Below are 22,114 nucleotides of genomic sequence, written 5' to 3'. Positions count from 1 at the left end.
GTTGAATGATGGTATTAATAAAATTTTTAATTTCTGCCTTTTTTCTTTCCTTTTTATTTTAATTTTTCACAATATTTTCCAACTTAATACATTTGATTTATCCCACTGTTAAAAGGCAATCTTGCCATTTTTTTTCAGGCAAAAATATAATTCAGAAATTTGTCTGAAGCAGATATTTCGAAAATGCAGTCAAGAAGCCAGATTTCGAATTAAGACAAAACTAAAAAATCTAATCGGTGTCAATTTGAACATACTACATAAAACAGAATGTAAGTAATTTCTTAAAATTTCTCTCTGCTAATCTTCCTTAAAATATAAACCGATTATTTAACGTGTTGGCATAATTGAAGAGGTGTATTAGTGTAAAAGGCATTTATGAAAATAAAGCTTCATTGGGAATTTTATTTTCGTCTTATTTAGCTTATTTCTTTATTTATTTAGCGAAATCTTTTAATTCCGATCTCAGTGGATGAAGGTTCCTGTCTCTTAGTGTTTTGGGAGTAGTTTGGCCATAAACTGTTGACGAATAACCTTAGAAAAACTTATATTTAGGCAGCAAGTAAATACGCCAATGAATGCCATGACGCTAGTAGCTTAAATAAGTGTTAGAGACTTATAGATTACGATAATGCGAATTGGAAGTTAGCAAAGAAAAAATATAGGCAAGACTTAGTCTTTGTTACCTATTGTACTTCATCACCTTCTGTTTCGAATATAGTGTAGTGGTGAGGAGAATAAAATTTATTGAAAAAGATTACATATTAAATGGCCGAAAAGATTAAAAGGAAAAGATCAGCGTGAAGCTTTAGAATTCAGAACTAGGCATCGCGATCAATAGCGCTAGCCGTCACATTCACCTATTCAAAAATAAATGTCTGAGCTACAGTTGAGACTACAACAAAGGCCATCTGTTGGCCAACTGTTATGAGTCCTGTAGTTGTTGACTAACAAACAAAAGAGTTTTAGATGTTTTGCCAGCAGATTATCGTCATCGAATCAACAACTGGAGGCCTGCAATTGGTGTACGCCCAACAACATCTATGCTTGTCCATTTAACTTGTGTCTTACAGAGAAAAAAATTCTTGTATCTGATCTAACTAAAACATTTGCCGAACATTTCTTTTTTATTTATTTCTAGCAACAGCACTTGATGTACATCATTCGCTGGAGTGTAAAAACTCTCCGCACAGACCCATAACAAATAACAACAAATTAAAAAAAAAGTCAACGTATTAAAACATTTGACATACAAAAACAATTAGAACAAAGAAACTTTAAATAGAATATCAACATAGAAATGTAAACAGAAAATCAGTCAGTTAGCAGTGGCTGCAACTGTTCCCTAGCATTTAAGTATCTGTCGTAGATTTTATTTGTCAAATGCCAGTTACATTAGCCGTTAGGCCATTAAACTTCTAGCTTGCCAATAGCGTAGAAATATATAAGAAAAATCTGTCAGCGCTTCACACTCTTCCAAATCTTCTGCCGTCATTGGCCGTCCACTATCACATATAACACACAAAGGTGAATCGGCTAGTTCAATGTGAAATAAATGATTCTGTAGATAATCATGCCCCGTTAAAAGTCTAAAAGATGCAACCGCAACTGATCGCGGGTGGTCAGGAATAAAAGCTGAGTTTTTTAAAAGAACACTCCGAGGATTGCCCCGAGTGGCAAAACTTCTAAAAGTCTTTTGATATATGAGTGATGTCAGCAGTTTAATGGAATGGAGGCTTGCTTTAGTTTTGGGCTTTCGGAGAACCGCAGCTCCTCTTTTGGCAAGCATATCTGCCATCTCATTTCCATAAATACCGCAGTGTGAGGGCACTCATTGAAAAGATATCTTGCGTGAAAGTTCTTTTATGATTTCCTGGCACTGCTTGACTAACATGTTCTTAAACTCTTGATAAGAGGAGGTTGCCTGCATTGCTGAAGTTGAGTCTGAAAGGATGATGACTGCTTTCTTGAAAGAGTTCTGCATCAATGGTAGTTGTTGAAGAGCCACCTGGATGGCTTTCAGTTCTCCATCAAAATGCCCCTACGGTATCTGTCGTAGATGTTGCCAGTAACTGCGGGGTAGACCCCCAGATACTCAATATTCATAGGGGAGTCCTTACCACACAAGACACAGTTTGGATCGGGAAAGATATTAAGTATATGAAGGTGAGCAGCAAGGCAGTCGTGTCCGATTTCCGACCTAAAGGCAGCTACCGTAATGCGTCTCAGGTGATCAGGGGTCCTATTCAGAGTCTCCCTCCAGACCTGGCCACCAATTTGTTCATTAAAATTATTTTCATGACTCTTAATTATCGCGTTTTTATTTATTCTATTTATGGAAGAATAAGGAATTTCGCTCTGGAATCTCTGTAAAATACCAGTTCCTTTTTTAGCAAGAAGATCTGCCATCTCGTTTCCATAAATATTACAGTGAGAAGGAATCCACTGAAGCAAAATATTCTTCTTTAGGGACAAAAGTAGCCCAAAATTTTCTTTACAACTTTTAATTCCAAGAGAATCCGAAAAATCAACAGATGTTACTGATTGGATTTCCGAGATGGAGTCGACAAATATAACGACATTCTGTATGTCATCCATTCTTGATAATAGTTGCTGAGAAGTAGTTCTAATAGCCTCCACTTCACCATCGAAAGGAATTGTGTTTGGTCCCAAACTCAAATAAAATGAAAATAGTTCAGAAAAAATACCAGCGCCCAAAAAAAAAAAAAAATACTTTTCCTCCAATAATATTCGTTTTGTTTCCTCTAAAAATATTGATACTATTATATAAATACTTTTTCTCGAATAATATTTGTTTCGTTTCCTCTAATAATATAGATTCGAATAGATATACAAATACTTTCACTTGAGTTACAGGCTTTGTAAGGTAAGCGATATTCTGCATTAAAAAAAGTTGTAGTATTGCACATAGGGGAAAGAATCGCTCCTTTAATAATAGAAGCAAAGAACTTCTCACACAAATACGATACATACAAAGCTTTAGGCCGGGATAGTCTGGTTGGTAGGGCGCTGGGCCCATGTCCGAGAGTTCGTGGGTTCGAACCCCGTCGGCCGAAGACTCTCCGTGTAGTTGGTGACTGATGCACGTTAAAATTCTGTGGAGTTGCAAAGTCCTCCATGTTCCCATAACAAATCAAAACCTCTGGGGGTGCTGGATTGGAGATCGATCGTTCTCTGATTCAGATCAAAATTACGATTTGTGGATGAATGAATGGGTCCGCCTTATAAACAGGTGTGACGTATGATGTGGCAAAAGTCGAATTCTTGGCCATAGATGGCGCCACTGAAAAACAAGAATAGCACTCTGCCTTAAATTACACCAAGCAAGATTGCTCGTGTGGCAAATTGCATTAGAACTAACCAACCATACAAAGCTTTAATTTTGGATGTATGGCCATGTTTAATTTAGTCTATAACAATAATGGCGCACTTTCGAAATGGAAATGGCCCCTGAAAAGTTTTGATGCACTCTTTTTAAATGTTTTTCGTCAATTTTGAATGATATCTATTAAAGAAATGACTAAACTTGATATTTTGTGCCTGCTATTTTTATCAATATATATGACAATTGGGGCAATAAATTCCATCTTCTCGCTTCGCTCTCCGATTCCCCCTATTACTTCCCAATCAATTTGTTTCCTTATGATAAACAAATTGCTACATTAAAAGTATTATGTATAATTCTATTTTTAAAAATATTTTCCTTATTTTATTAATAATATTATTATTTAAATCAAATTTTATGGATTAATTGATGATTATGGATTAATTAATGCTGAAGTCTTTACATTTATTTTATAATTAGTCCATTAATTATAACAATAAAAGGATGTTTCTTCTGGAAAATTGATACTCAAAGTTTTTTTTAACAAAAAGTTTTGTTCTGTTATTATATATGATACCTGAAAACTCTTCTCGGTACGCTTCCCCCCCCCCCCTTTTTTATTTAAAGAGAAGTGGGGGGATATGAGGGAATGAATTGACAGGCAAATTCTCGACTGGCAAATGTACAAAGCTTTATTTTTTCATCTGTACCAAGCTCATTAAAATTATTTCAATCTTTCAATTCTTTCACCAAACTACCGGAATATTGAATATTATTCTGAAATGATACGTTTTTCTTTCAGTTAATGTTGATGACTGCAGCACAGAAAGTTCAAATACTCTGTTCAGAATCATTGAAGAATGTCTGAATGAATCATTAGCATCGACAACGCATGACATACAGATACATCGGCATTCTATCATTACAAAGTATGATAATTATTAACATCCTAAATCTGACGCTCCGTGAGAAATCTGATCGAATTTTCGCAAACACGTAACTGAAATACTTTGACTGTAGTTTTATTACAAATGCATACATCCTACAACATTTAAGGTTACTTCAAAATTAGTCTCTCCAGCGGTAGCGTGCTAAAGCAATTTTTTTCAAAAAATAAAACAATTTTTTCATAAAACTTTTATTAGTAATTGAGATGATCAACTTGATCTGACCTTTTATATATCTGTGTAAATCCTTTATATGTAGTGGTAAACAATATATTTTTTTAAATTATAATATTTTCCATAAGAATAAATATTAAAAAAAAATTCTAAAGCTACTGATAAAATTTATAAACCAAATATGAGATCAGTTACAAAAATGTTCTGAAAGAAATCGATTGCCAAACTAAAACAAAGCGCGTCGTGTTTCTTTACTCATAATCGAAAGGTTACCCTAGTAAAAAATATAGACAAGGATAATTGCGTCTGAAGTACAGTAACAACAAAATCACTCAGGGTGATGCGGGTGATTAAGAGGAGTGCATGGCAGACCGATTGACCACCCCATGTGATAGCATTTAAAGTGAATGTAAGGTCGAGCTGAGAAAGATAATTCCTGAACAGAACGTAGCAAAATGTACAATTTTACTATTCGATTACCTTTTACCATTTTATCAACGGCATGGGAGATTATTGCATTCGTTTACCTGATTCTTAGCTAACTTGAAATTGATGTCAAACACTTCACGCAAACTTTGGTGCAAATTATTCAGATTCATTTATCCCAGCCAGTATTCCATTAGTAAAAGCAAACATTTAACAATAAATGTCCACTTTACACTCACCTTCTGCTAGCAATAAATTTTACCACTGCGCATTGTCCTGTTCTAAGCGCATCCGTCCTAGAATAACTTTACATTAACTTTAAATGCTATCATGTGAGTAACTTTTTATGTATGAAGGTTAACATGGTCGATAACTACTATCCCCACACATATATTTCTAGCAGTAATCCTTAAAATAATAAAACAAAAATTTATGATAAAAAAACCTTACTGATAAATAGTCAATTTTTTTAAACTAAACAATATTAGTTATCTTTGAAAATTAATTATTGTTTGTTAATTAAGTGCATATGTAAAACAAAAAAATGCCCTAAAATTTCTGTGACACTTGAACGAAAGTTCTTTTGTTATTTACATTTACTTTCGTTGATTTTATACTTATAGGCTATAAATTTGTTGATTGATATAAATTTTTCGGGCAAGAGCAATGTTTTGACTTTAAACAGGCAAAAATCTAACTAACTAGATAAAATTTCAAGTAAATTGATTAAAATCAAATCAACTAAGTTTAAACTAGAGAAACTAGTTTAAAGTAAACTTTGGCAGTAAAGAAACCAATCTTTCGTATCTGAACTTGTAACGTTAAATTCCAGCATTTTGGAGCATATCTCAGAATGCATCGAGGATCACACGCAGTATGTCTGCATAATGAATCAACAAGAAGCATTTCACCATGCGATGAAGTCTCTAGTATTCATAGTAAGAGATTACGCTTTGAAAATTTTGGAAATTCTAAGTAAGTATTTACATGTGAATCTTTTGTACTCATTTATATTAATCTTATTTATTCCTTTTGCAAAAAATAATTTTTCAATCATGCAGGGCAAAGATCAGAAGTAAAGAAAAACTACAGTGCAAACAGGCTTTGTTTCAGTATGCTTGACTACGACAAATTAGACTGTAAAAGTCAGTTTTATGTTTACGCAATGTGTGTCAGGAATGGAACAAAGAACGAGGAAGTGTCTGGGTAAGAAATCTATGTCATAATCTTACACTGCACGTAACGATTACCGCTTGGCTTTGTTAACACACTGGGTTAGTATAGTTTGTCTAAGCTAAGAACTCCTCCCGCCACAAAGTCTGAGGCCACCTGGTGCTATGGAAACAAGAATGGCGCATTTTAGGGAGGGTAGCTTCACTCTAGGACTAACACAATAGACCGAAGAGATTCCCTTTCTCTTGTCGACTCGAGCAGAAGCTACTCCAAAACAGTGACTCCGCACTTTTACTTGAAATAGTCATACCTCGTTACCACAGTCACCGCCACAGATCCAGACGAATGTCTGGGGGAGTTTTTATTTTAGACAAACTATAGAATCCGTCCTTAATTGTCAATAAATCCCGGAATGGAAGAACTTTTCCAAGAAATGGAATCGTTTATTCAATGGTGTAAGAAATTAATAGAATTTGCAGACTTGGTCGATTATCTCTAGAACTACAGGACAGATTTTAATGAAATTTGATATGTACGCACATTGATACAATACAAAACAAATAACCATACAACAATTGTAATACATAAGCATGATCGTGAGAAACACTCGTTGGAGTCGAAAGGTACGAAACAGCGGTTGCAGAATAAACAAAAAATGGGTTAATATTGGGTAGGGTCCCCTCTTACAGGTATACAGGCCTTACAGCGTAATTTTATACTTGGAATAAGTATATCATTTCAAACAGTTTATCATTACAGTTTATCATTTCCTGTGGCAATTGGCTTGAGTAATCTTGTGGCAATTTCATACCTTCCCACTCCACCAAGTGAAATGATAAACTGCCATATTTCAAGTATGAAATCACGCTGCAAGGTCTGTATATCTGTAAGAGGGGACCATACCCACTATTAACCCATTTTTTTTTTTTAGTTCTGCAACCGGTGTTCTATACCTTCCGACTCCAACGAGTGTTTCTCACGATCATGCTTATGTATTACAATTGTTGTATGGTTATTTGTTTTGTATTGTATCAATGTGCGTACATATCAAATTTCATTGAAATCGGTCCAGCAGTTCTACAGAGAATCGACCAAGCCTGCAAGTTCTCTTGATTTCTTACAACAGTGTGTATGATAACATTAATTTTGTTTCGATTAACAGACTTACTACCGGAGATGAGAATTAAAACGGGAAAAATTAGGAAGTTTTGCTACTGGCATTTTTAACTTTTGATAGCATGTGGCTTATTTATAAAAAATTGAAAACTTTAAATGATTTAAAAAAAAAAAACAGTTGATATTAATAATGTAGGGCATTTAAGACTTTATCAAAATATGGTAAACATTAAAAAGTTTACTTTTAAAATTAAGAAACATTTTAAGAAACAAGTATAAAATGAAGTAGTTTTCAGAATACAACAAGATACACATAAAAACGTCATATTTATTAAAATAAAATGCAAGTGGGGACCGTTTTCATCGAAAAAGTGGAGACCTGGGGGGATACTAACAGATAATTTTTTAATCATCATTTCTTATATTTAGTCTCCGGACAGTAAGTTTCGCACGTTATCAACAAAGTCAAATATCATGGACAGCGGTCAGTGAGCAGTTTTTAACCACTTTAATCAACCTACGAAGGAACCAAGGTTGAGCGGCATCGGTCCTCGTTAAACTTTTCTACTGTAAAAAGCTCGATTTCACGAATTCGATTCTGACTACCGAAGTCATTCCCACTGTAGAGAATCAAGATTGTGATGGCATGTCTTCGGATCCTCCTCAATAATCCATTGCACGAGTCGCAGTAGCTCAGAGGATAGGGCGCTCTCTTCCCAATGAGTTGACCCAGGTTCGAATCCCAGCAGTGGATGGACGATGCGAATTTTATTCCCGACTCGTACCAACCACAGTGTTGTAAAATATCCTCAGTGGTAGGCGGATATTTGGTTAGAATCCTCCTTCCATCGGGCTAACCGTGGGAGGTTTTCGTGTTTATCCTCTCCGTATACCGCAAATGTAGGTTGGTTTCAAAGTCCACTACATTGGTCAAAAGTCCACAAAGTTGGTCAAAAAGTCCACTACGAAGACTGATTTGCCCCCTAGGGATCCGTGGGACAACATTTGGGTACCTCTGCAATAGAGACGTCCAAGCCTAAAACCAATGTCACTAAAAAAATTAAAAAACTCTTCTTTTTTTATATGTTAAAAACTAAACCATACTGTAATCATAGGAAAGTAAATTCATGTGTGAAGGAAGCGTTCAAAGCCTGTCCAGAAGATGCTCTTGACAGGCTGATAGAAATAATTATTGGGGCAGTGGATGGTCATGGAGGAAAAATAACGGACTGGGTGTATGAAATTGAATCGGCACGAAAGGTTGCAGCAGGAGAGGAAGATGATTATCCTCACTGTAAGTACAGCTTTAGGTACTTTTAAATACAGAAAAGCGTCGATTAACTGGATTGTCCAATTACCCGGATCGTTCAAGAACCATGCGTTCCTCCCCCTTCAAAATAAATAAATCCTCGAAAATATTTTTTTTTTATTCTTTAGAATATTAGAAAGGGATATAAACATGGCTACGGTCCCTCGGTGACCGTAGCCATGTTTATATCCCCACGATACAACACTCCGGGTGATACTGAAAATGATGTCCTTAACTCGATTTTGCACACAATTATAAAATTCTTTAATGCAAAAAAATTAATACTAATTTGTTATTTTTAATATTTTATTTAACAATAACCATAATTATTTTGAATTGTGAGGTAGACAAATTTTTACATCATTTTAGAAATATAATTTTTCAAAGTAAAATGCAAAATTCGAACGATATCGGGTGATTAGTTTCTTAATCGAAATCGAATCTTAAATGTATTTTTTTTTTTTTCATTTTAAATGTCATTTCTAAAATATTTTCTTTCCTTTTTTTAAAAAAAAAATACACAAAAAACAGTACAAAATATTGTAATATAACCAAATATTTAAGAACAAATATTGAAATATAATGAAAGGATACGTCGAGACAAAAAAAAATTTTAAAATACGTAAATTATTTGTTTTTCTTAACGCTATCCTTGATTATAAAGTAAAATGTGCTGATTGCTTACCTAGATTACAAAATGAAGAATTTCATTAAAAAAAAAGTCCTACTAAGTTTCAAAACTCTAACATCAAATAACACACTAAATTGAAAAGAATGAATCTAAGACTAGATGAAAATGGGACCTAATTCCACATGATCATTTTCTAAGGTCACTTTTTCTGTTTATTTTTTCTCGTACTACCTTTTCAAGAATATTGAGCTTAAATAAAGTTTTACAATGAAAACTTTTAACCATAAAGAAAGTAATCTCAGAATATATATAACTAAAAAAATAAATAAAAACATACAAATACATTTTTTAAAGAAACAATGTTTGATGATGTGACATAGATATGTTGTCTCTGGATCATTCTTTGGGATGTTTCCCAGACTGTCGCCAACAGCCCATTGTGCAACTCTAGTGCGATGAAAATTAAAGTACTAGTACCATATTAAGTAAAAAATTCAAAATTTAAAAAGCAATTAAACATAATAATACTTCCAATGGAAAAATGTGCTAAGCAGCAAAGAATCCGAAAGGAATTGAAACAAAAGACACAATGAAATATGAAAAAAAAAGGATGAATATGACAACAGAAGTGGACGTCTTCGTGGGGTATTAGCTCCAGAAGTCACAACACCAAAACCTTTTCTATCGAGAGAGCACAACAAAAGTCTAAAATTGCTCTCTCTGTACCCCAAAGGTTTTGTCAAAGTCCAGGAAGAGAATACAATATATAATATAGTACAATATAAAATACATAAAGCAAATACAGAAGAATAGAAGAAGACGAATACATAAGAATAGTATGTACAAAAGCTTACTTGAAACAAAAATCCAATAACCAGATAACACAACAGACTGCGAGACTCAACTAAATTGAAGACCGTCGCCAGTAGCCCATTGTGCAATTCTAGTACGGTGAAAATTAAAATACTAGTACCATATTATACTAAAAATATAAAATTTAAAGATCTAACAACTCAGACTGAAAATAATTAGTAATTGAAAAAATGCAGAAAAAAATACATACCTACTAAATGGCTTCTAAAGTAACTTGGAAATTAAAGGGTAGGTATGAAATTGAAAGGTACATAGAGATCTTGACCCGTAACTTTTTCAACTACACAACATGGTGCTAATAAATTATCACTTGCTAAATTATGATAGGGTTCAAGAAGCTGATATTCTACTTGGTGAATTTATTTCTCTATCTCGGGCTGGGATAGACTGGCTGGTAGGACGTTGGTCCCATGTTCCAGAGGTCGTGAGTTCGGTCCCCACTGGCCGAAGACTCTCCGTGTAGTAAATGGTGGCTGGAACACGTTAAATCTGTCTGGTCACAAAGTACTCCATATTCCCATAACAAATCATACCTCTGGGCGTATAATGAATTGGAGATTGATCCATCTCTGGTTTAGGTCAAAATTACGATCTATGAATGAATGGGTCCCCTCTATGAACGGGACATGTGTGTGGCGGAAGTGGTCTTCTTGGCCATAAATGGTGCCACTGAAAAATAAGAAACACTCCCTCTGCCTCAAATTCGCTTGGTTTCCCCATACAGACTTGCTGGTATTGGCAAGTGACATTAGAAACAACAACAACATTTTTCTATCTCTGAATGAATGGGGATTCCTAAATGCATTGTATAAGGAAAACATCTTTAATAATCAGAATTTTAGAACTTAAAAGATTTTTAAATCAAATCATACAAACGAGCTGATAGAACCACGAAAATCTTCTGACAGTATACAAAATATAACCTTTAGTACGAAGTATATAAAATTTACCTTTGGAAAAGGAATTACAGTGTGTTTGAAAGAGGAATAGGTTGATTATTAGTGTTATTTAGACTTAAAAAATACGGTAAAGTTTAAATATTGTGTGCAAGACACAAATAATGATAAATGCTTAACAAGAACAAATAATATTTTTATAGAAATATTTTTATACATAAACTATTTCAATTCAAAATGTATAACATTTCAAATAACAGATAAACAATCCATAACAAAATTTTAATGCATAATTAATAAACTATATAAAATGAATAAACAAATTATAGAATATAGAGTGTACCATAGAGTCTGTCTTTAATATATTTTTAGAATCTTTGAAAAGAATGAAGTGAAAAAGCATACAATTACAGGTTGCAAATTATAATATTTTAGTTAAGAAAAAAATAAAAATGGTGTTGAAACCTTGGTACTAGTCAGGAAAATAGAATGAGAAACATTAAAAAAAAATGTTTGAATGCTTGACGAAATTTGGAAGTAGTACTTCTAGAAATCACCAATCAACTCATTTTCATATCTTCTGGCAATCAAACAGGTTTCAATGACTTTAGTCTTAACTACCTAAGAAGTGATTTGTTGGATTTTAATAATATTTTTGAATTTTCACCCCTTTAATAGTAATATGAATTCTCTTATTTGCATAATATATAGACATTTTCTTTTGTTGCCGACATGGATAGTAAAAAAAATCCAGTACGAAATAATATAAATTTCATGATAATTATTGCATAATGTACTATATATTTTACACATAGGAAATTTTTAGGGATTTCTTTTGTCATCAAAATAGAAAAACTGCAATATTTTCCAGTTATGATTAACATTAAACATACTTAAAATATTCTGTATTTTGTTTACTCATAATTTCAAATATTAATAGGCACTTAATTCAGCGAAGATAGTTAAAAGATTTTTTTTTAATTAATTTAAAAAGAGAGTTCTGAATATAATAAAGTTTTGAACTGATTTCTATAAATGAAGTTCACTTCATTTTGTGTTATTAATAGTTATTTGAATATTCAAAAATTCTACTATATAGGGAATTTTTTAATAAACTTACTCAATTTTAAGGAATTTTCCAAAATGTACAAAAAACAGAAGAATTTTAATTAAACCAGTAGACCATGAGAAACTGGCAAAATTCAGTAAAGTTGGCAGTTATGCAAGGATTTACAAAATATAAAAGGTGTTGAATACAGAACAGTTTCCAAGATGAAATCCACTAGCATTTACGGGACCAATAAATTAAAATTATTTTCATATCATACGTGTATGTTCCAATATATAGATTAAAAACTAGAGATTATGTTTTTTTTTTTCACAGAAATTCATAATTAATTTTGTTAAAAATAATCATTTCAAAAAAAAATCCAATATATTTAAGAAAAATAAAACAATTTTAAAGAAAATCGAGATTTCATGAACCATCCAAGATGGTTCTGTAACACAAATATTATTTTTAATCACTTTCAGAATTAAATTCAGGTATATTTAACTCTTCTTTTAAGTCTAACAAATCTTGATCCCATCTCTTTTCATAGTAAATATTCATTAAAAACTTTGCTTTATGTCCACATTCTATAGCCCAGGGTAGATAAGATTTCACATATTTCTGTCTTTGCTTTGGTTTAAATCTTACAGGCCCAATAACTGCAGCACTAATACACATAGGAAAACCAGTTTGCATTGCCTCAACCCATTTTATAGCTACCTCACCGAGCATGTTTGTGGGCATACCAAGAATAGCATGATTCAAATCATGTACTTCTCTATATCTTTGTATAACATAAGCTATACTATCATCATCAACAAAAGTCACTTCTCGTCTAGAATCAGGAGTAACATGATGATTTTCTAGAAAAGCTAAATATGCTCTTCCTAAAGTATTCGAAGGAAGTGAGCGTAAATAATCGTAATCTAAAGTCGCTGAATTTATTCTAGGTCTTTCATCCAATATTGACTTCCCTTCAGGATCGTTCAACATTTTTTCCCGTATTTTTTTCGCAGCTGAAACGCCGGTAGTCTCCCCCAAAACAGCAATCATATCATGGCGATAAACATCAGATATGGACATGATGGAAGAACCGAAAACAAGCAAACATTTTTGAATAAAAGATGTTGGAATATGAGTATCATACAGTTGCTGCCCTCTCTCATAAAGCACTTGGTTAATTTCTTTTTCAGCAGAAAACTTGTTTGATTGAGTACTAAATTTGGCAATCTGCACTAAATGAGCAGATCGACCAAACCCAAACCGCATCATGGCAAATTTATAATTTAAGATTGTTATTTGTAAAGTTTTGAAGAAACAAATTTAATTTTAAACGGTTATAGATATCATATTCAGTCGAACTCATACGCAACTTGCCCTACAAAACGACGAATAAACAAAAAGATAATAAATCAAGAAAAACTAGCGAAACAATATTAAATCAACCGTAGAGAATTTATGACATTAAATAAACTGGTCGAGCTTTACAAGAAGCGGTTTCACATCATAAATAATTCTACTTTACGAAATAAATACGCTCAGTTCGGTTGATAAAGTTGAAGCAGTTTAGTATTTCGATCTTTACATGAATGTTGCTACTTCTTCTTTTTCAGCAGTCTAGTACGTCACTAAAACTTTACAGGAGCGAAGTCAATGTTTCGCAAGTCTTAAGACGAATTTACGAAGAAAGTTGATTTAAAGATCAAATATAGAACTTTTTATTCAAGTTTTATGATTTTTTCAAATGAATTAATCAATTTTTTTAAGAATAGCAAACTTTATTATTTACATAAGAAGCTAATGACTAACCAGTAACCGCGACATCTGCCCGCCGCGAAAATTGTCTGTATTGGTTTCAGTTTGATGTTTACATCAAGGACGATGTATATTAAATTACTTTTTCGACTTTTATTTCCAACTAATTTCAAAACTGTTGTGAAAGGGATTTTACTCACCTCCTTTTTTTCAGTTAGAGCCCCCTGTTTCAAATTTACCCTGCAAAAGAAACTAAAAAGCTATTGTTTTTTTTCTTCTGATTTTTACTTACTTTTTAGGGTTATGTTAGGGAAATATTTCCATAAAAAGCAACACAAAAGAGGTGAGACTGGAAGGTTATATCTCGTATAAACTCTCTATTTTAAGAATTCCTCTCGTCTCCAAGTTTAAGGCCGTCTACTGCTATGGAAACATGACATAGCGCATTTCAAAGAGGGGACCTTCACAATTTTGGCAAAGACTATTATACTACTTATTCTGGGGGCCAAGTTCGCTGTTAACGGAAGAAATATGACCTCCTTTCAGTCCTCTATTCGACCAGAAAACTAACTTAAATATTGACCCAACACTCCTACTTGAAGCAGTTGAATCTTGTAACCATATTTGCTGCTACAGCTGTGGATAAATGGCAGGAAGAGTGCTCTGCATGCACAGACTATAAGCGAAAGTACTGGAACATTTTTTTTATGCCTTTGTAGTTCTATTTGGCATGAGCAGATACAGAAATAGCCTAAGTCATAATTTGTTGTATGTTGATAAAATTCTCAAGGATATTTCCATATCGTGATCTGTCGCGCCAACTACAGTCACCAAGGTGCCAAATAGATTTTAAACTTGCACATTTTTTAAAAATAACACATAGATGTTTGCCCGGGGGTGGCTACGAGTTATACATTTTGAGTTGGTCCCTTTCTGTACTGTTTTTTTGTTGTTGTTTGTTTAGTTTCTCGCGGGCTGCTGCCCAGAAGTTGCCAAAACTTGGTGATTATTCTGCCACAGATCACAAGAAAATCTCTCCATTCTCTTGCTAATAATTGGAAAATATTCTTCTCGTCAACATCATGTTTTTTTATAAACATATTTTTAAGTAGTTTAATAAGTGTATGTAAGGATATTTCCATATCATCCGTACCTGTTCACTTAAACTATAATCACCAAGGCACCAAGGGATTTTTCTACTTAGAAAAAATATATAATCTTTCTCAGTAGAAATGTAACAGATATTCAACCATTAATCCGTATCCTTTTATCGACTATATTCGTTTGGTCGAATGTTTGGCCTAATATTTCGCTAAGTATTTATTGAAAAAGCATTTTTCAACAAGTTATTTATATGAGAAATTAGAATAGATTTAATGAAGAGTAATCTAAAATCATATTTTTCACTATACGTATACATTATTTGAAATAGCTTTTACACATACGAGGCAAATCCAGAAAGTAAGTTTCCCTAATTTATATATAAAAAAAAGAACTCGCACTTTCAGGAACATATTTATTGGCAACAAGTCCAGAAATGTTTCAGCTATTTTTCAACATAGCCACCACCAGAATTGAGACGTGGGGTATCGTGGGATCAACTTTTGTATCCCTCTGTCATAGAACTCTGCCATCTGTGAGTGGAACCAGCGAGTGACAAATGTCTTCAGCTTTTCGTCATTGCCAAAATGCTCAGCGGGGGACAGGAATTTCTTGAGGTGCAAGAAAACATGAAAATCACTGGGGGCAATATCAGGGCTGTAGCGTGGGTGATCAAATGACTCCCAGCCAAATTCCGTCAAAACAGCTCCTGTGTGTTATGTGTCGTGCCGTATGTGGACAAGCATTGTCATGGAAGAGCGCAACACCTGCAATAAGCATTCCACGACTCTTGTTTTGAATGGCACGTCACAATTTCTGCAGTGTTTCACAGTAACGGTAGACGTCTGTCACACGCTGGTTTCATTCACAGGCAGCAGAGTTCTACGACAGAGGGATACAAAAGTTGATCCCACGATAAGACAAGTGTCGCAATTCTGGTAGTGGCTATGTTAAAAAACAGCCTAAACATTGCTGTACTTGTTGCCAATAAATATGTTCCTGAAAGTGTGAGTTCTTTTTTCAAAAAAATTTAGGAAACTTACTTTCTGGATGCTCCTCGTATTTGTTAAGTTCTAAAACTTGTTAATAAATGTTATGAAAGACAAATGGAAAAACGAAATTTGAAGAGTTGAAACGAAATTACAACTTTAGTTTTTTTTTTCAATAACTATTGGTCATGTTTTTTTCATCTTAAATGCTACTAATTATCTTAATATCTAATTATTTTTTATCTTATAGTTTTCTTTTATAGTTATAGTTTTCTATGTTATAGTTTTTTTTAATACAATAGTTTTTTTTTTTGCTTTACCCCATACCATTTATGTAGTTTTGATTATCTTACAATAATGACTGAACTTTATATGTTAAAAGGAACTTTATTTCTGATTTTTTTCAAAAAACCAAATTATTCAGGCACTGAATATTTGGTATTCGGCCAATTGTTTTGGCCGAGTACTAAACTGACTAATTTAGTGATTTGTCTGTTTTTTTTAATCCAAAATATTACTAATTATCTTAATAACTAATTATTTATTTTATCTTATATTCTATTATGGTTTTTTTTTTTTGCTTTGCCCAAATCATTTATACAACTAAGTTTTGATTATTTTTTTATAATGACTAACCTTATTCTTATATAAAAATAGAACATTTATTGCTGATTTCTTTTTTTAAAAAGAAAAACAAACAAGTTACTATTCGGTCAATTGTTTTGGCCGAAAATTCGGTTTTTGGACTACATCACTTCATTACATTTTAAGTTCTCAGGAGGTTACTAAAAGTTATGCTTATCAAATTTGTCTCCTTCTGTGTTGCTTTATTTATTATTTTTTTTTTTTTAAATTTACCATATTCCACTGCTCAGTTGTCACCTAAACTTGCATTTAAATTGGCATAGCTACCAATATGGAAATCTTCAAACCTTTCATAACTTCTACAATGCATTAATTGTTAGTATTACCTAAGATCCTACCTACATTTCATTTGAATTTAGTTGTTAACCAAAAATTATGGCCTTTAACCCTTTCAGCGTTATCATTAACACTATCTGCAATAACCAATAATAATTTCCTTTATGTATTTTTAAAACCCTTGACAAAAAAAATTTAGTAAAAATATACATAATAGCGATTGAAAATTATTATTTTAACAGAGTAAAAAGAGAAATATTGTCAAAAGTTTCTAAATCACTAATAATTATGGTAATATAAATAAGTGAATATGAAGTTCAATGATTTTTAATTAAGTATTAATACAACAATATTTTATTAGTACAAACTAAAATATATTATATCTAAGTATTAGAAAATAAGTTTTTCGGTGCTATATCTTAAATTTATTCTTAATAATTTTTTTTTTACTGTATAGATCTTTCTCACGATTCATGCGATGAGAGTAAAATAGGCACATGGATAAAAGAACTGAAAAAATGCTCTCATGCTACAATAAAGAAAAAACGAAAACTTAAGAGGTATTTAATTATAGTATTCAAATAACTTTTCATAACTGCTAATTTTGCTATTGTACAAAAAAATAGCTCATTTTATTGTATATTCCATCGGATTCTAACTATTCAAACTTCGAAATGAATGATTAGAGGCTTTTATAACTTCCAAATATCTTAAACACTGTGAGAAAAAAGTTTCTAATAAATAATTGCAGAAATTCAACTCAAGTTGCTGTATCTCTGAATAGTGAATTAGATTATATCTATCAGGGGTGATTCTATTCCAGGTGTAGGAATTTGGTTCCAGAATTCTAAGTTTTTCATGTCATTGTTCCGGCTCTAAAAACCAGAAACGGTGTTCTTTTATCGTGAATTTGGTTGAAATCTGTGTACCTTAAGACCATTAGTTCTTGAACTTACTCAAATAGAAAACTTAAAATCTGATAAAATTTCTTCTGTGTTCCACAGTCTTAAATTTCAATTTTGAAGCTTTCATTAACTCTCGTTAATGAAAACTTCAAAATTCTTCCCATTATCTCATGTTAACATACATGTGATTCTTCTGCCAATTTAATTTGTGTTTATTGGCAGATTTTCTTCATTTTGAATATTTGAAACTGTGGCAGAATCTGCCAATATAGAGATTCATATTCACCCAATTTTAATATCAAACAACGCTTTTCGTATTTACCCTGAATTAAAAGATGCAGATACCAATTCGTATTCATGCAAGCTAAAAATTATACATTGTAATTCCTATTCATGTGTAAAATCGAATGTTGCGATTTGTATCCATACATTTTTAAAATCAATAATATGGTAAATGGTATTCATATTCATGTTTTCTAATCCAATGTCCCAAATCTTAAAAGAACTAACGTCCCGCAGTGAACTGATCGTTAAGACACGGTTCCCAGCAGATCACCGAAGTCAAGCATCACTGGCTACGGTCAGTGTGCGGGTGGGTGACCACTTGGATCAGTCTGCGTAGGGACCGAGGGTGTGCGGTATTGGTCCTCATTTAACTGTGCTACCGTAAAGTGCTCGACTTCGCGCGCAGGTCGTCGGGCTACCGAAGCGGGGGTGCCATCCCTTCCGCAGAGGATCAAAATTGTGATGGCATGTCTTCGGATCATCCTCCGGGGTGTTTCCCAGACCGTCGCCAATAGCCCATTGTGCAGCTCTAGTGCGACGTAAAGTAACAACAACAATAAAAGAACTAACTTACTATAAAGTATTCCCGTATAATATCCTCAGACAGTGTTAGCGGAAAATTTGTCATATTTGTGGAAAAATTTTTACTATTAAATTAACTAGACATTAACTAAATTATATTGAACTAGACATTAACTAAAGGATTCACTTTCTGAGTACAAGTAATTTTTTTAAGCGAACTATTAAAATAGTGACGATTCACATTCGGAATAGTAGTAATTTTATTTAAGCAAAATTTTAAAATAGTGAAGTATCATATTCTGAGTACAAGCAATTTTATTCGACGTTTGAGTTCTATAAATGTAATAAAAGAATGCTAGAAGTGAAAAGAAAAGAAATTTTAAAAGGATAAGAAAAGACAATACTTAAAATTCGAATAAAGTATTATTAAATTCTCATAACTCATTCATTATTACTGATGCTTTATTTATTTTAATTAGTAGTTTTAATTTAGATTCTTATAATGTTTTTTAGAGTGATGCAGAATGTGGACAAATGCTTAAAGCGTACTGCACCAAAGGGTTGTAATTTGGACAATTATTCACGGTTTAACGAATTATTCCACCATGTCATTGCAATTATTAAGGACTATATGAAGAGAAAGAAAGGAAAAGGTAACTGATAATTATTAACTGTACTGATAATTATTTTTAAAATATGAGCTGCCACCTTTCATATTTTTTAAATTTTTACTGTTTGATTATTTTAATTTTTAACATTTTGTTAAAAAACAAAGCTATTGTGATAGTCTAAAAAAGTTTTTTTTTTGTGTGTACTTTAAAATAAGTACAATTTTGTGTCTATTTTCATAACTCGAAATTTTGTTTTTTAATATGCATATTTTTTCTTCGAGACATAGCGAAATGCCTGAAAAGTGAAATTAACATAAACTCCTTCCTTCTCTCTCCTGTCAAATTGACAGGGTTAAATTTTGCTTTCTACATTTCATGCCTGTGACATTTCCAGGCTGGAGTGTTCTAAAGTAACATGCACCAGGTGGCAGTACCAGACTCTTTGTAATGTGTTTAGCTATATTTTATTTTAAACTAGATGTCAGCACTCTTTTTTTTTTAATTTCAAGCTAAAAATTAACAATGGGTAAATATGGTGTACATACACTTAGTTATATATTATTTTCTTGAATAAAACAAGTGGGCACTTTTATAACCATTTTTTTTTCAAAATTATGCGACCATTTAGGGATTTAAGGGTTCTAGCTTGCAACTGCTATATTTACTAAACTATTTGGACTATACATTTTGAGTGTCAGGAATCGTATCAATAATAATAACAGGATGCGTAGCGTTTTTAAGAAGTACTTAAAGGTGCTTATTTTCAATATTCGTTTTTTAAAAGCCCTTAAAGGCACTTTTTTCACGGGATGTTCTTAAAAAGTGTTTAATTTTTCCTTTTCGAAAATGCGATCTTTTTCTTTACCATGTCGATTTTCGGCGTAAAATTGGTCCATAGCGCTTGAAAGCACCAATCATATTACATGTTTGATGAAATACTTGCAAGTCGGCATGTGCGTCTGCGTAGCTGGGTTAGGTGAGATTATTGCACTCTCATATGCAACTCTGTTGCATTTTGCAAGATATTCTCAATTCCAGACTTCATTTTCCTCCCTCTGATATTGAACTAAAAAATCTGTTTATCATTTTATAATGGCTAATACAATCAAGAAAAGAGTTCTTAGTCAGAAACTAGTTATTTTATCATGATCATGTAAAGTCTTTAAAAATTAGTTTGCATTTTTTTAATGTATATAGTGCTTAAAAATAATTTTTGAGCGCTTAAAAAGTACTCAAAATGTGCTTATTTTTATTGGAAGATTTGGCTACACACTCTGAATAATAATAAAAAAAATGTTTTTTTTTCAGTGAAAGGGCCTTTTTGTGTCTTTTTCTTATAATTTAATACTTTGTCTAATAAGCTTCAAGTTTTAGATCAATCCTTCAGTCTATTGCATCCAAGTATTTGAAAATATGATCACTGGATCAAAAGTTAATCTGGTTTTCTGTTTTTAATTTTACATACTGTTTATACTATTAATTTATGCTACACTAAAATAATTGATAATAAGATAACTTAAATAATTGTAATTGTTAATTGCAATAATGGAAGCCCTAAAAGTCAAAAATACATTGTAAAGTATCTGTATTTTTGTATATTTAGATGAGTGTAGTGATTCTATTGATTCTGATAGCATGAAGGATTGCTCATCGAAATTTTTCTTGTATGCTGTAAATATTCAGCAACATATCAACAACAGGAAAGATAAAATGTAAGTATGTAGATATATATTTCTGAACAAAGTTTAAAGAAAAACTTCTTTAAAGCCAATTTTACAATTAAAATCTCAGAAATTATTATTTAATATTTTTTTTTTTAAATCATAGAGTTTAATAACTTATTTATTTTTTATAATGTAGGCTAGTTCTTAAATTATAATTGTAGGGGTTTTATTATAATTTTAATCAAATATATATTAATAATAATCTATAATACAGTTGAAACTTATATATAACAACCACTATAATGACCTCTGCTGTCTGAATTTAAGGGGTAGTGATAATATTAGGTTATCATATCCTCAATGCACAAAAATGCTGTAAGTATTTACTCATACTAAAAAGTACCAGACTAATTTTAACAAAACAATTGCTACAAGCTTCATGTGCTCACCCTTTACAGTTAAATCACTGTACATGTTTATCTGTGATTTTCATTGGTAACTTGCTCTTTTTTACAGTAATGTCTAACTAACAAGGTCCTGGTTTTATCCAACAATGCCACTTAACAAAAAGGAAGCAGCTTGTTTTAACTGTGAAGCAAAACTTAGTTCAATAATTAAAGTTAATAGCTTAAAAAAAAAATAGATCTTAAAGTTACCCAAAATCGCGGGAGTAAGACTTTTAATTTTTCTTTTAAAGGTTTTTTTTAAAAAAATTGGCATTGACTACCAAAATGCCTTCGCCTTCTTTCATTCATCTCTAAATCATGGCTATTGTCTGCATTTAGTTTTATGTAATTTCTGAAAAATTATAGCAGCATACCTGCAAAGACTCCTGTTTCTTAATGAAGACTCCTGTATTTTATGACTATCTCTTGTTTACCCGTACATTCTCAAATTTCTCCGTATTTGTTAACAAAAAATTTTGAAATAATTTAGGCGATAAAATATCCGCTGATGACGAAAAATACTTCTCTTATTCCTCAACAGCCAGTGCTGCAGCATGTTGAGTGTTAATAGTTTAGGGAAAAATATCTTCAGTGGTATCATGGGTTAGATTCCCCTTGCTGTCAGGCTAACCATGGGAGTTTTCAGTTTTTTTTGTCTCCATGTGATGCAAATGCGGGTTAGTTCCATCAAAATGTCCTTGACGAAGGCAAATTTCTGCAGATACTTGTTTCTTCGACTTTTGGATTGTGTTCAAAATTACAAGGCTATGAAGTTGAACATTAGTAGTCGTAAACCCAAAAAATTGGTCTGGCTGTTCAACGATGGTTATAAAATAAAATAGTTGGAGTAATTTTAAATCATGGTTTAAAAAAAATTTTCTTTTGATTAAGATTTACATACATATTTTTTACCTCGCTAAATGTGAGTGCTTACATTATTTCCAATTTTGAATTTTTATTTTTGACTTACATGATT

The 22,114-nt window shown here is 32.2% G+C and overlaps 2 protein-coding genes across 2 annotated transcripts in view; one reads left to right on the top strand and one right to left on the bottom strand.

The window, feature by feature from the left end:
- The window catches only part of LOC107436429 (uncharacterized), a 263,791-nt gene that overhangs the window by 13,851 nt on the left and 227,826 nt on the right, over positions 1-22,114 (top strand). Inside the window, exons 10-17 of the mRNA XM_087164512.1 lie at positions 139-269; positions 4,146-4,272; positions 5,723-5,865; positions 5,952-6,096; positions 8,295-8,473; positions 17,163-17,265; positions 18,931-19,070; positions 20,632-20,740. Of these exons, the coding sequence (XP_087020638.1) occupies positions 139-269; positions 4,146-4,272; positions 5,723-5,865; positions 5,952-6,096; positions 8,295-8,473; positions 17,163-17,265; positions 18,931-19,070; positions 20,632-20,740 (1,077 nt within the window). The remainder of the gene's footprint in view (positions 1-138; positions 270-4,145; positions 4,273-5,722; positions 5,866-5,951; positions 6,097-8,294; positions 8,474-17,162; positions 17,266-18,930; positions 19,071-20,631; positions 20,741-22,114) is intronic.
- Positions 11,064-13,530, bottom strand: Coq4 (Coenzyme Q4). The gene has a single exon (XM_016049715.5). It carries the CDS (start codon positions 13,209-13,211, stop codon positions 12,408-12,410), a length of 804 nt encoding a protein of 267 aa, XP_015905201.3. The 5' UTR covers positions 13,212-13,530; the 3' UTR covers positions 11,064-12,407.

This window comes from Parasteatoda tepidariorum, chromosome 5 (genome assembly GCF_982258835.1).
Source record: "Parasteatoda tepidariorum strain Cologne lab strain chromosome 5, Ptep-v5.0, whole genome shotgun sequence".
NCBI classification, from domain to species: domain Eukaryota; kingdom Metazoa; phylum Arthropoda; class Arachnida; order Araneae; family Theridiidae; genus Parasteatoda; species Parasteatoda tepidariorum.
This window is presented reverse-complemented; position numbering and strand designations above follow the sequence as displayed.

Bases quoted from the DNA above. Each gene is read 5' to 3' on its own strand.
- Coq4 (XM_016049715.5), bottom strand. From the start codon at position 13,211: ATGATGCGGTTTGGGTTTGGTCGATCTGCTCATTTAGTGCAGATTGCC.